Raw genomic sequence first — 14,886 nt, forward strand, 5'->3', positions numbered from 1 at the left:
GCAGGGGTTGGAACACCGAGATTGATTCCTCTCAGTGGGCTGGAAATGCAAATTTGAGTCTGAATCAATTCCCTGGAGTAGCTCAGTCAGCTGGGTAGCTGCTGCATGCACTGAGTCTGAATCACCATAAGATGCTTGACTTGTGAGAAATAATTTGGTAAATTTGTGTTGTTTGAGGGATTACTTCAGGGCATATAGCTATTATCCTTTTCTTTTTCTCATTTTGACATTCAGTTGTCTGAAAATGCTTTTTTTTAATTCGTGTGTATAAAAAGAATCAAATGGTTTTTGAGGTAACCTGCTACCGAATGACCTGCAACCGTGAATATCAAACCCAGTCAGTGTGTCTCCAACAGAACCATGAAGAGTAGAACTATTCTGAGACTCCTCGTCTGATAAGTCCGTTAAGAATCCTTGTCTGACCTTTAATATTCTGGCCCTCTAAGTGGTGTCAAAGGATTTAATCCACAACACGTTGTTATAAAAGCATCAAGCAGCTAAAGCCCACCCAACTGAGGAAGCTCTGAGATGTTGTGGCCTCGTGCTCTTTACTGTCTCACCTCTATGGCCTGTTGCCCTGTGGGGGCTATTAGTCATCTTGGCTGTGGAAGCAAGGCCATCGGGAGTGCTTGGTCTTTGTTCTCCCAGAACCCAGCAGGGAGGGAGAAGCAGGTGAGTTGTCAGCAGAAATGCAGTCTATACTATCGAGAGTTGTATAAATAGAACATAAATAGCGGAGAGGTGAGAGAAAGACGAGGCTGAGGATGGATCGAAACCACAAGGTTTGCAATAAACAGGAACAGAGTGTATGGAAGCCTAATATAGGAGGTATTTATAGCTTTAGAACCAAGCACACATTACACCATCCATTTTGTGACTGACTCACATCCATGCAAGTTTACTGACACTTAGGTTTAGCTCTCAAGGCTCAAAAAGAATTTATATCTTCATTCGCTTTAAAATGCAGTCGAACGGGTGTGTGTAACGTGAGTGCATGTAGTCATGTAAACTCGTAGACGTGTGTATTCACCCTCACGTAAAGTCAGTTAAGACATGGCGAAACATGCTCTACTCTACAACTCTGATCCCTCTGGAGCTGCAGGAGACGGTGTGTGGCTGCACTTGAGTAAAACTCTCCACTGTTTTCATGAACATAATCCGAGAGTTCGGTTCGAGTATTTTGTCTACGACTGTTTGATTAGATATCTTGACATGCAAACATGTAAGTTTATAGTGTTAATAAGCAGGAAAAGTACTTTGCGATAAAGTTAGCTGACCTCGTGTCAATTTGCACTTGTTTTTAAAAGTGACAGGCAAACAACTTCCAGCTCAGTCGCTCAAAGTGATGTCTACTTTCCATTTGAACTTAATGTCTCTGTTTTACTTTCTGACATTTCTCTGCTGTCACTTTCCAACCCTGTGGGCTGTAGCACTCCCACATTGCCAAGAGCAAATAAACTGTGTCATTTGCACACCAAAAAAAAGCTGTTTCCTTCCATTAAAACTTTGTTTATCCTTACATTTTTGAGCTTGAGTTCTCATCAGCCCCCATACGTAAGTGAATACAGCATGGTTAGGTTTGGGCTCAAAAACTGTTGTTAAGGGTGCGTAACTTGACTTGTGAGAAATAAAGTATACATTTAGAATTGACCCGATAGGAAAAAGTCACATATGACAACATGGAGCCAGTCCCAAGGGTTTTAGAAGAACTACACAATAACTGTAAAAATAAAAAAAAACAGAAAAATTGATTCTTTAGCATGATTTGTTTTTACCTGCACTGCCATTGACTGTCAGCTAGCCAGGCGCCACCCTTAAACCCAAAGAACACACAAACCATTAAAGAAATCCTATTTGCTGTATGTCGAGGATGGTGTCTAAAGTGAGATGAGCTTTTTGGAGGAGTGGCTGCAGATATGCAGGGATCAAAACATCAATAAAGGCTTGTACTAACCATTTTGAGCCCAATGACATTCTGTCCGGCTGAATCTGGAGAGGCGGTCAGCCTCCCACCCCCTTCACTGACAGACGTGGGTGTCAGCTGCTCCTTCAGGTTCCTGTTTTATCTTGAACATATTCTAATCTCTTTTTCTTTAAATCCTTAGTTTCAACGCTTGTGGCTTCTGTATTTGTTGTCATGACTTAAATTCTCAGATTGACGATCCTAATTGTTTCTCATGCTTTTTCTTCTGACTGTTTTCTTAATTAACAATATTTTGCTTCTTTGATAGCTTAAATTAATTCCGTTCACATACAAACACACACTCGCAGGGAATTTGATTGTCACAGATAAACAAAATCTAATTGTGTTCTGTATTGACATGATTGCAACATCAACACAGAATAAATTACTGCTGGTAATTTCTTAATTACTAAAGAAGTAATCACATTACACATGTCAACACGGTGCAACCTCATCCACCGCAGCAGGGAGCAGCTCGGGATTCCACCTGATTGCTTCTTCCATTTGCATCCTGCCCAATCGATAATGTGATGGGCAAGGGAAGAGCAAGAGAAACATCAAGATGGGAGGAAAACAGAGTCAGCATTTGATAATAAGGGACTTGACAAGTCCACTTAATCAGCCATGACTCCTTCCTTTCAGTCCTGCCAGTGGGCGGGCCTCCTCAGTCTTCAGCGAAGGCGTCTCCTCTCTGGCAGTTTAGTTTGATGTCATCAAAGGACGATTGATTTATTTTCCTGGAACTCCAGAACACTATTGGGTGGAACAGATTACTGTAATCACATTACATTTGTCTGTAACATTAGCATTGTAAGTCATCAAACAATGATATCACTTCATAATGGGAATGTGCTTTATGTTATTTATTGATATTCGGTTAAAGTAATCTAAATATTTGTGTGAGGCAGTGTTTGGGATGCCAAGGTCTTTCATATTTTATGATATATTGATTTTATTTTGAAGTGAGTGATTTTCGTAGTCTTGTTCTTGCCAGTGCTTTGTGGTAGGTGAGCTATTACTTTATTAAAGAAAAAATGTCTTGCGTATTAGTTGATAAATTTGTGTTTATGTTGGCAGTGCATAATATTCATGATGGTAAATTCATCGCAAGTAATGTTGCAGTAATGCAGCCATTTACTAAATAATTTCTGCAAGGAGCACTTAAGTAAAGTAGAGCTTTAAATTTGGAAAAAGAAACAAGTAATGAGATTGAATTATGTTTCTTTTTAATTTTTTTTTAATAAACACAACAACAACAACACATGGTTACATCACTTACAGAGAACAAAACAGAAACATCACCTACACACTCATACACAACTGGTTCATACATATATGACAGAAATATATCATTATATTCCAAAAAAATAACATTCCTATCGCAGAAAAGATAAATATACAAGAAGTCAGATATTAAGTTATACGAGTTCTAGCTCTGTATCCCTAGTTTGTGTTGTAGCCAGGCGCTCCCACTTCTGTCTGTTTACTCTCTTTGAGTAATGACCTGAACATTGCCAGTTAAAGACTTTGTTGTGATTAATCAGTGAAACCCCAGAAGTCAGACAATTGGGAGTCATTTCCTGTGTGGGACTTTAGTTTGTAACAATTTCATATGCCTGGACTTTGAGGAAAACCTATGTTATTTATTTTTTCTTGTTTGTGTTACTTGTGACTTTAACCGGACGTTGTTCTCTTTTACTGGTATGTCTCCGCCGGTAGTCCTGACGATAGGTGTGTGTGTGTGTGTGTGTGTGTGTGTGTGTGTGTGTGTGTGTGTGTGTGTGTGTTTGCAGGGGAGGAATGATGTGATTTGAGCCTATGCCAATCATATTCTCTAAGATCGCAAATCATTGTAACTGTTTCATGAGTTGGCTGGCTTCGATAGCTGCAGTGTCCATCCACTCAATCACAGTTACTACCAAGGTACTGGCCAACCTGACATTAAGAAAAAGGTCATACAAGTAATAAGTAATTTGCTGCACTTAATGGAGAAAAAATGCTTTTGTCAGAACTGAATGTTAAATTTAAGTGTCTTCTCAAGTTCGTAGAATTATTGTACTCGACTTGCAGATGTGATGTTTCAGGGTTATTCAGTAAATTATTTCTGATGACAGTATCGTGATTTAGAAAATAACAACAACAACAAAACTAAGACCGTTTTCCTCAGGATTCCAGGCTGAATCATTATCTGATGTCATGGCTTTTAAATCATTTGTGTTCCAACCTACTTTCCTTTTTGGTCTTTCTTTCTTTTTTCTAGTACTGTTTTGCTTTGAAAAGTACCATTTATTGGTACAATGCCAGCAAAACGGACAGTTTTTGCTTATCTGCTTGCAAGCATATCTCACCTAGCACCAAGGGCTCCTGCTCTCTATTGATATTCCAGCTCAGCATGCATGTCAGAAGCGTTTTGTCCGCCTGCTCGGCACAGGGGAGACAGTGTTTGACGGCGTGTCTCTAAATTTAATTATCCACAGCTGCTTCAGAGCAAATAGAATGATCTGTTGTATCAGCAGATTTGACAGAACTTTTTGGGGGTGGCCACACAAAAAAAACAAACAAACCACAAACACACAAGTAGATGCACTACAGAGGCACGAGTGAAACGATAAAACGACAGGAACACTTCTGGGGTTGCACCACGTTTAACAAAGGCTGGCAAAGGATGTCTGTTTCTCTAAATGTCATAATGATATCCTGGAGGGCTTCAAAATGCAGCTTCTGTGTTTTCATGGATCATGGAAGTTTCTAACCTGGTAGCTGCAGGCAGTAAGTCCCTCATCAGCAGGAGGAAATGTTCCTCCAGTCTAATTAGCAGGAAGCTCGGCAGTGTCCCTCTGTCTCTCTGTGGAGAATGCGTCAAAAACAACAAACTCCCGCTCTGTTGAGCTGGATTAAATGCAAAATAAAGTTTGTTGTGACTGCCTTAAATCTTAAAAGGATTTAAAAAGCTTGAGAGTTGAGCCTCAGGTATAAATATATTGAGGCATGTTTTAGTCACTAAATAGAGCAAGGGTGTAATTTGAAGGATTTTGCTTGCAGACTGAAGTGACATATTGTACAAATGCGTATGTGACTGCATACATGCCTCGCTCTGGGCTCGAATTGCCAATGGCTTCATCGCAGTGATACAGAGACAACAGGGACTGACAAGATTTTAGTTTCTCCTGACAAATGAAAAGCCAGTCAGGCAGAGAGTCGTACTGTGCCTGTAGTTATGCCCTCATCCACTTAGGCTTTCATAAAAGGAATATAAAGAGGGAAACTTATGTCTGTCAAAATGTCAGGAAGATAAGGCAAAAATGGTCTTAACACTGTACAAATCCCTCATGTTCCGTTGCAATTATCAACAGAGTTCTTTGCATAACATGTCCTGGAAATCTATGATTATTGTGGACAATGTCTGCTCTAATATCCCCAAATAGAGAAAACAAGATGCAGGACCCAAGGAAGAATCCCAGCTAGTGACAGAAAGTGACATGGATGGTCAGCCTGGCATTGTCTTGGCACCATGGACCGTCGCAACTTGTATGAGCCATTTATAAACACTGCGCCCGCAGCTTAGACGGGGATTATCAAACGACACTTTGAGCCTCTTAAGCAAGCCACAATTGCAGCCAACATGGTCCAAGAGAGTGCAAGACAAAGGACATAAAGCGTGGATGAATATAAGCACAAGGACTTTGCTAAATGTCAGACAGCTTGCGTATTGTAAATGCGACTTTTATGCACTATTGTTTGAGTTGCTGCTGCTCATGTACTCTTTTTCTCTAAGCAAAATGGGGATTGAAAGGAGAAATGGGGAGGGAGAACACATGAGGAGGAAGTAGAAGGAAGAGCAGCCACCGGCGGGCAACTGCCGCTGGATGGTTGTTGCTAAGCGTTTAATCTGTCACGCTCAGAGAATACAAACGATCTTGTAATCGTCCCCGACCTTGACATGAACAGCAAGGTCGCAAGGGAACTGGACTATTTTGCATTTCCCACAGATGCTTTTTCGAGACACACAGAACAATTAGTAAACTGGATAAAAAGGAATTGAGTCAGTCTTATACACCCGCTTCCCAGAGCTTGGGCTGGCAGATTCCTAATACTTAATTATGATAAAGGGGTACTTAATGCAACCACTTGTGGACTATATGCTTATGATAAGTGCAAGTGCTGCTGCCACTGATTGTTTCAAATACTGCATATGTTTAATCTATAATTATTTAACATGGGAAGAGAAGTAAATTAAAGAACTAAATAATATGTGCCTTGATAATGAAATTTTAGCAGTACCTTGTCTGTTGCAAGCGTATATAATGTGTACTGGAGAGTTTGGCAGGGTTCCACACTGATCTCACACTAAGAGGGAGGCTGCTAGAGTATTAATGTGTTCGTTCAGCGCTTGAATGCATCAGCCCTGGAATTGCCTTTATGTTATTAAGGGATTTTTGTCCTCTGACAACAGCACATTACCTCTATTATTGAATATGCTAAGAGTTGAGATATGATTATACTCCAGGCAAATTCAATTTCAGTTTTCAGCAGTTTGATTATAAAAGCCTGGACTTGGGTCTTTTAAGTGAAGTAAGTATGGGCTTTGGTTTTATTCCAATGAGGGATAATGGAACTGACCCCCTCTTAGCATCTTAACAGACTCAACTGACTCGACCTCAAAATAGCATCAACACAGTGGGCGCTAGATTCCTGTGGGATGAGTTTTCACTTCCTTGACAATTAAATTCCCCTATTTTGTATTGTTCTTTAAGTTCTTTAATGCCATGTTTGTTCTTCTGGTACAGTTCATTTCTTCAGATCTGTCTTTAGCACTGTGATCTGATCACATGCAGACTGCTCTTTGTGTGTTAGCTCACGTCTTTGGGATTCATTTATAGTTGTGGTTTGGGTCTATATGGCCATAGTCCATGACATTGATTAGCACATACAGTTTTGCAGAAGATACACCACTAAAAATCTAGTAGATGGCAGTGTAGATACTGAACCTCAGCAAATAAGACAACAAAAAAGAGCTCCGACCAGATGAGGAAATGGTGTGGAAACAAGCATGTGGAAGGGAAATGTTGTTGTAAATGTCGCTGTAATGAGGTTATGAGGCGGACCGGTCAAAGCTGCTGCAATCTGCATTGATGAGATTTACATTTCCAAGGAGGTGCATGTCAGACAAGGCCGGATGTTGCGGCATTGATTAGACACACAATTATAAATCAAGATTGCATTTTGAATGACCAGTTGTGATGTGGTCTCCTGCACCAGCTTTATATGCACTTAAATAAGTACATTGTTTCAGGTAGCAAAGACGGGATGCAGTGTGTTGCCTTGGCTGATGGAAATAAAACAAAAACGATAGTTCCACACAAACCAAACTGACCATGACATACAAACATACAAACACAACGTGTCAGTTTTATAGAGAATCCACTTTACTGTCATTAAGAAGATGCCGGCTTTGTTTGTTTATGCTGTCACCTGCACTGGTGTGTGAGGGACTTATGTCATCAGACTGGTGACGTGTAACATAAAAGCCTCTGTGTCAGGTCTGACACCGTCCCGCTAGTTGTCAACAAGCCTCAGTGACCACCTCCTCAGCCACCTTAAAGGTAGAACACTGATGCCTTCAACTACCATTTTAGCACGTTTTAATCAGAATCATGAGGCTCACAACAGCACAACTTGCCCACCTTGAGTAAGTTGTGTAAAACTGACTTAGGGACCCTTAAGCACATGGGTCCATAAATCCGACCGTCAGATCACAACAAGAGCTGGGTTCCAGACGAGCTCATTGAGCCACGGAAGATCAAATCAAGGTGGAATGTCTGCTGGGATCAGTAACTTTTAAACTCCCTTAAAGTGCAAATAGATCAAATCAGGTGGAAGATGTGAAATGATCTAGGCAATGATGGAGATTTCCATTCATGCATCCACGTGTGTGTGTGTTTTGATCAAGAACTGGCATGAGTGATGATCTGATCACTGTGAACTGTGTATGCACGTGTTGATGAGGGCTGGAGTAGCTATGGCAGAAGGTGCAATCTCTGCTTTCATCCTCAGTGTATCCACAGGCAAACTGGTGATGTGCACATGTAAGTGTGAGCGAGTGCTGAGAGGTGTTAACAAGAACACCTGGCTGTTTGATTTGTAGAGAGTTCTGTTTCGAGTTTATTGAAGAAAAAAAGTTTCTCCTCGTTAGCACTGTCTCTCTTAACTGGCACCAAGGGTGGAAGTGTTTGATTTGCTCTTCCTGTACTCACATGCTGAGTGCAGTATTTGTTTAAATCAGCATGAAGCCGTAGATATGAGAGAAAATTATATATTTGTCTAGCAAGTTTCTATGTTCTATTTTAGAGCCATTTTAAGCTGACATACTGGATATTTGGTAACTAATTGTCGAAGGATTTTGATTTTGGCTGCCGTAGACGAGGCCTGAGGTGAGGCAGCCGGTATCCTGTGAACTGCTGGCCAGCCGTGCGTCATAAATAATCCCATTATTATTACAATCATGTTGTTTAACCCTCACAAAATGTTTCATTTCATTAAACTGATGCAGAGCACATCAACTGCTATCAGTTTCATAGACCTGCAGACCTAACCAGGTTTCTAGCAACTTAATCGTAGTTGTATTGCGCATCTTCACTTTGTATGTTCATACTTTGCGACTGTTAAAAATGTCTTTCTCGTTCTCTCTCCAGCCCTTTCTGACCCAGACGGAGGCCCCTGTCGGAGGACTTATTGCGGACGGGGTCGACAGTGTGTCTTGATGGCAGAAAGCGGCCGGGCTGAGTGCGTTTGCCAGGAAAAATGCAGGTCCTCCTTTGTGCCGGTGTGTGGCTCAGACGGCAGGTTCTATGAGAACCACTGCGAGGTTTACAGAACCGCTTGCCTGGAGAGGAGACGGATCTATGTGGTGCACAGCAAGGACTGCTTCTTCAAAGGTACAGCTCGATGGTCAAACATTCATACAGAGCTGCCACAAATGAGGGAAAATATGTACTTAGCAGTTATTTGAACATCCAGGATTATGGTTATGTCATCCCTGTGTGGTAGCGACGGCTGCTGTCAAAATTAAGCTCCTGCCCCCCCCCCCCCCCCCCCCCCAAATTGTGGGAAAGTTGCTGTTAACCCCACTAGTGACAGCATCAGGCTTTTTGCTGAAGTAGAAAAACATTTTGGAGGCAGTTTAATTTACAGTCTGTCTTTCATTTATTTATCCATCTGCTATCACTTGAGAACTATAACACAATATGCTCCGCTTTTAATTTGTGGCCAGCAGATTCCTTGCTTAAACCAGCATATAGCGAAACCAGAAATGTATTTGTGAAGTTGGTTGACGGTAGTTCTCGTGGTTTCTCCAGCAGCTGGAAGGGACATTGACATTAAAGCATTGCATGTAGCTCACTTTAATTGTGCATCATTCAACTCCAAACCAGACCACGTCAGCTCATGAAGAGGGCTGTTCTGATTTTGACATTTTTTCTGGTGCAACTGCTGCAGTGCTGCTTCACCGGGGCTCTCTGTCTTTGATGTCTGACTGCATCTGTTTGGTACAGGTTCACAATTTTGATGCTTTTTTAGTGAAAATTGCCCCAAAATAATGCTCTGATACCTGCGAGGCATACTTGAAGGCTGCTGTGGGGCTTTTGACTTCATCTTGATGTTGAATCATTCAAACAGCAACAGAGTTGTACAGACAGCACGTTGCAATTGTTCTGTAACACGTTGCCACCTGTCGAGCTCTAGTCAAAAGCATCAGTCACCATGCAAATCACGCCGGCTCTGTCACCTGACACCCATTCAGTTGGGATGAAAGAATGAATTCATTTGTTCTTTGGCACCGGAGGCTGTGGCTCAGGGTCAATGTTGTCGCCTGGGAAACAATAGCTAAGCACCGACACTGGTGCTTATCAGGTGCTGCATTCATCTCATTTTGTGTGCTCCACCGCTGTAATTACACTCTTTTCAATTTAAATCGCCATAATTACTTGGCAGTTGGTCCTAATCACAAAACTGGCATCAAAATCACATAGTCATATAAATACCTGGATGGTATTTGTATTGTGTACTATGAACATAATGATTTGTCCAGCTGAGGAATTTCATGTCAGTTTTAAAGGGTAAATGTTACGGACATGTAGCTTACAGTCTCGTTGCACTTTCATTAAAAAGTTCAAATGATATTCTATGAGATAAAGCAGAACTAAAATGATAACATTCCTACAGATGCCAACAATCCTCAACCAATATCTGTGACTAATGTCAAGAAACACTCGTCCCCTCTACTACCTGGACTACATCAATATCCTACGCATTACCGCTAGGTTACTGTGGATCACCGGTTCTCTCCTTGTAAATCATTCAAATCCTCCCTCCATGACTATCGCTTCAGAGCAAAAGTGCACTCTCAGCATCAACAGTCAGCACTAATAGCCACCGCGCAGCCCTGTCGCTTCATCACGACTTCGATTTGACCCTGAGGAGGTGAATTCGAAGGAGTTCCTTTTAAAATCGCATGACTAGTCACGTTGATGCAATATTTCAAGGTTAAGAAATAGTAATTGGGGCTGAAATGATTGTGATTGGTTCCATCTGTGGGCTTGATTTCTGCTACGGACTCGTCTTAACCCTTTTTTTTTATTTCTTTAAAGTGTGAATGTGAAAGCTATTATTGTTTAGACTGTATACTGCACAACACACACACACACATACATGCACACACTCTCATACACAACAATGGCAGCAGTTGTAGACATGAGGGAGGGAGGGATTTCTGGCAAATACCACCATGCATAGCTAATTCACATAAGAGATGTTCAGTCAGCACATTAGGCTTAAAACTCAAGATGACTGAAATCAAAACCAGCAGGAGCCGGAGATGTTGGAAATCAGTCATATGTCAGAGGAGGGGTGTGTGTGTGTGTGTGTGTGTGTGTGTGTGTGTGTGTGTGTGTGTGTGTGTCTCAAATGGGAAGTAATTATGACACCTGATGTATGATGGCGTGTTTTGAAAGCATGTCTCAGAAGACTGTGCTACAGCTCGTTTTTCAAAACTTCAATTTATCAATTCATAAACAGCTGAAGAGGTGGGGTTTTGCAGACATGCTCAAACTTCTGCTGGACTGTTGGTTGCCACGCCACATCCTCGCTGCACCACCCAGAACACAACACATATTTATTTTCACAACTATAACGTACAGAAATACACAGTGCATGGTGTTTACATACATTTTTCTAAAATACGAATTATTCCCAGAACTCCAGGAAATGGCAACATGTTAAATGTCAGTATTTCCTGTAGCAAATACCTTTAAAGACCTATTTAGGCTTTCTTATTGTAACGATTTCTATAATAAATGAACAACCGTCTGCAAACAACACAACAATAAGTGAGCGATACACCTTGACTGAAGTATTGATGTTCCATTGCAACCTGTGTAAAGTAACTGCTTAAAAATCAGACTAAACTTTATTTTCTCCTCCCTTCCGAACCCATGTATCGTTTTTTTGTTTTTTTTTTAGAGTCTCGATTGTCTTTTGAGTCACCGTTGTCCCACCATGAAGCCCCCACAAGTATGCATTAAATTGATAATTTTACATTCGAAGTTGATGAACCTAAAAGCACTCTGGCTGAAAGCCAATCTCCCTCTATTTAAGGCTATGACCAAAGTCCCAGTTTCAAATTTGGCAAATTCTTGTGCATGATTTTCTTCTCATCGTGGCGCCTGACTGCTCACAGCCAGACCAAAATGTTTCTTCGGGCAAAAGGACACATATTTGGTTTCCTGCTCCCGTTTTTAGTTTCTTTGGAAAACTCAAAGGATCCAGGCATAGCTGGAATTCATGTTTATGAAAGTGTGAAAGAAAAAGTTGCCAGCACTCATTAAATTTTTTTTCTGCCTCATTATGGATAATGTCATATTGTCCAGCAGACAAATCTGCTCCCTAGTTTTATTATTTTGCTGTAATCTTTATGTACTGTACCCAGCAACATCTGTTCTTTTTATAGCATTATTTATTGAAAATGTTAAGAAAGAGGTTCAGCTCTCCTTCTATCCATAATTCTTTTTTTTTCTTTTTTTTTTTTCAGACAGTGGAGAATAACAAGGGCAAGAGTTTAATTGTCCAAACTCAGTGTTGGTCTGTTGCTGCAGACACTGTAACAGAAGCAGAAGGATTTTCCAACTCTTTGAGCCCTCAGATATTCTCTTTGATGCAACTCTAGCCCGCCTCTGACCTGATGCACTCGAAAGTGTTTGAGAATGGGGTTTTTTTTTAGTTTGTGACAGGCAGGCAGGAGGTGATATATGTCTCACATAGTGAAAAGGATTGTTCTAAACCTCTGGATGAGTTGCTTTGTTTGCCCTGTCGCTGACTTCTTAGTATTTAAACTTAGTGAACATAGCTGATGCTTTTATTCTTATCGACTTAACAATGAGTGAGTGAAGAATAGAACAGCAGAAGGAGAAAATAAGCTTAAACTGCCACGTTCTCAAACAAAAACATCGTTATTATGCAATATCAGAATAGGTTTTCACTGTTGCACCTCTGCAGTAACTTAGACTCTATTTTCACTGCAGCTCTTGTGAGATTATTCTGAGCCAGCTGTCCAAATCACAAAGACTTAACTCAAGAACTGGCACAGAAACTGCAGACGTCCTCACACAAGTGAAAGTCACCGAGTCTCCTCATGAATGGAAAATTGATAGACTTCGGCTTCAAAGTCAAGAAAGTCAAGTGTTATTTGACCTTGAATGGCCTCGGAACCGGCACGCGGTCCATAAAATGGACCAGCTGGACTCAGAACTAATTACCAATTTAAATGTAATTGCTGAAAAAGAATCAAATGTGTTTTGTTTTTTTTCTCGAAGGAGCCATTTTTTCCCTCATCATGTGGGAAATGACACTCTTGAATGGGGAAAAAAAATGTTTCCGTAAAAACTATAAGACTTTTTAATAGACAGCTAGTGCCATTCATTTGCTCTTCAGCCTGAACCATGAACGATGATGTGTTTTTACAGGATTACTTCTGCTAGCAGAAGCTATTCATTAAAATCAGTCAGAGGAAGGAAATTCTGATCAAATTATGCTTAAAGTCAATAACATGAAGTATGGAAGCTGGGGAATGGGTTTGCCGTTTTTAGCTATGACACAAGAAGCGCCTAACAAAACAGTCGTTTATGACTTTAACGCCACAGTGTAGCTCTTCTGTCTCCACTCATGACAATAGCTGGCTCCATCGCTGCTGTTGCAGAAGTGCGACGGAGCCATGTGATTATATTTATCAGTCACCTCCAAGTTAGCAGAGTGCTAGCTGGAAGTCAGCCGGTGTAAGTGTCCGGAGCTACGCATCCTGCAACAGCACATGAATGTCACTACTGATTCAGACTACTTTAAATTTGGTGTACCTCCATCAGGGTGGCAGATCCAGAACCATGAAGGATAGGGACAACCTCTGGGAGTTTTTAAAAAGAATTTGGAAACTACCTAGCGTATGGAATCCTTATAACCACGATAGTATCAGGTTTTTAAATACATAAATTTGTTCTGTCTGAGAAATGTTTAGTATTTTTTTTAAATACACACTAAAACTGCATCTAGAATTCAAATATACACACTGAGGCGGTCCTGTGACGCAAACAGTCGAATAACTCGCGGCTCAACTGATCAGTGTGCTAGTTCTTGACGGTAGCATCCCATAGATGCTCTCTTCCTTTCACTAACGGCCAGCTCTCTGCTACGATTCGACCCACTTCTGACCCTGGCTATGATTACAACCCCGTCCTTGTGAAACCATTTGAAAAAGAACTGACACGGTTGATTAATCATTTTCATCTTTCTGATGAGCAGGAAGTGCTCACTGAATGCAGATCAAAGACACATCCATTTGTTGGTAAAAGGCGCTCAGCTGGGGGTCTCTGATGTATCTCCCAGAGGCCACTTCATTCCAGATGAGTGTCACACTGGTAGATTGGCCATGATGCTGGTGACTCACAGATCAGATTGGTCTTCTGTTTACGTCCATAAAATGGACTTGAAAAGTGAATTTTCCATTTCCGCAAAGTTATGATGAGCGGCTTCAGTTCCTTTATGTTGAATCCCTTGGTTGTATGCGCCCGTTCGTGTACGTCAACGTGTTGTGAGTCTCAGAACATCATGACGCTTCAAGCAAAGTAGCCAAAACTCGAATTGTCAGCGTTTCTCTGCAGCTGCTTCACCTGGAACACTAATGCTTTAAGGCTTAGTCATCAATAATTATGCATCCATCTATAACAGGAACTGCTCCGGGATGACATAACAATATTGGATTATTATACACTGAATGTTACTTGAATGTTTTATTGCATGGCTTTTCTCTTACTGCTCCTTCTGTAACATTTATACATTTTCTTTTTGATGTCTTGTATGGGGACCATTTTTAAGAGACTAGTTGCCCAAATACTTTCGCCATCATGTAACAAATGATGTCTTGGGGTCCTACAGCTGTGCAATAAGCTACTTGGCAAACATCTTTATTTTGCATTTTGCTTTCACATTTCTTTGCTCAGAGCTGCGTTCAAAGTCAGTGTCAAATCTGGCAAATACGTCTGCACACTGTCGTCTCATCTTAGCAATTCACGTTTCACAGATGGCTCAAAACTATCCATTTAGGCAAAGGGGGAGAGGAATATCATATTTTGTATCCTCACCTCACTTCACAGGCTCCCATTTGTATTAAGCTAAAATTATAAGTACAGTTTTGACAGATGACATCTTGGATCCATGGAAACTATGACGACAGCAAAGTTGAATCCAGATAACATCTGTGTGAAAGGCTGGGGAGCTGGGTCACACAAAACTGGACAGTTATGAGTCAAGACAGTATTTTAAATACCACAATTGCCCCTATCCTTAACAAAAGAGCCTCTTTGAACTTAAACCATTACTTT

General features: G+C 41.0%; 1 protein-coding gene across 4 annotated transcripts in view; it reads left to right on the forward strand.

Moving 5' to 3' along the window:
- Nucleotides 1-14,886, forward strand: part of fstl4 (follistatin-like 4) — a 214,138-nt gene that overhangs the window by 98,894 nt on the left and 100,358 nt on the right. For 3 of the 4 annotated variants that reach the window (XM_086226465.1, XM_086226463.1, XM_086226464.1), the window contains exon 4: nt 8,656-8,898. The exons of the other annotated variant lie outside the window; for it this stretch is intronic. In XM_086226465.1, the coding sequence (XP_086082591.1) occupies nt 8,656-8,898 (243 nt within the window). The remainder of the gene's footprint in view (nt 1-8,655; nt 8,899-14,886) is intronic. 4 annotated transcript variants of the gene reach the window in all.

Source organism: Aulostomus chinensis, chromosome 15, assembly GCF_037954235.1.
Source record: "Aulostomus chinensis isolate RoL2024-O1b breed Wild chromosome 15, RoL_Achi_v1.0, whole genome shotgun sequence".
NCBI classification, from domain to species: Eukaryota; Metazoa; Chordata; class Actinopteri; order Syngnathiformes; family Aulostomidae; genus Aulostomus; species Aulostomus chinensis.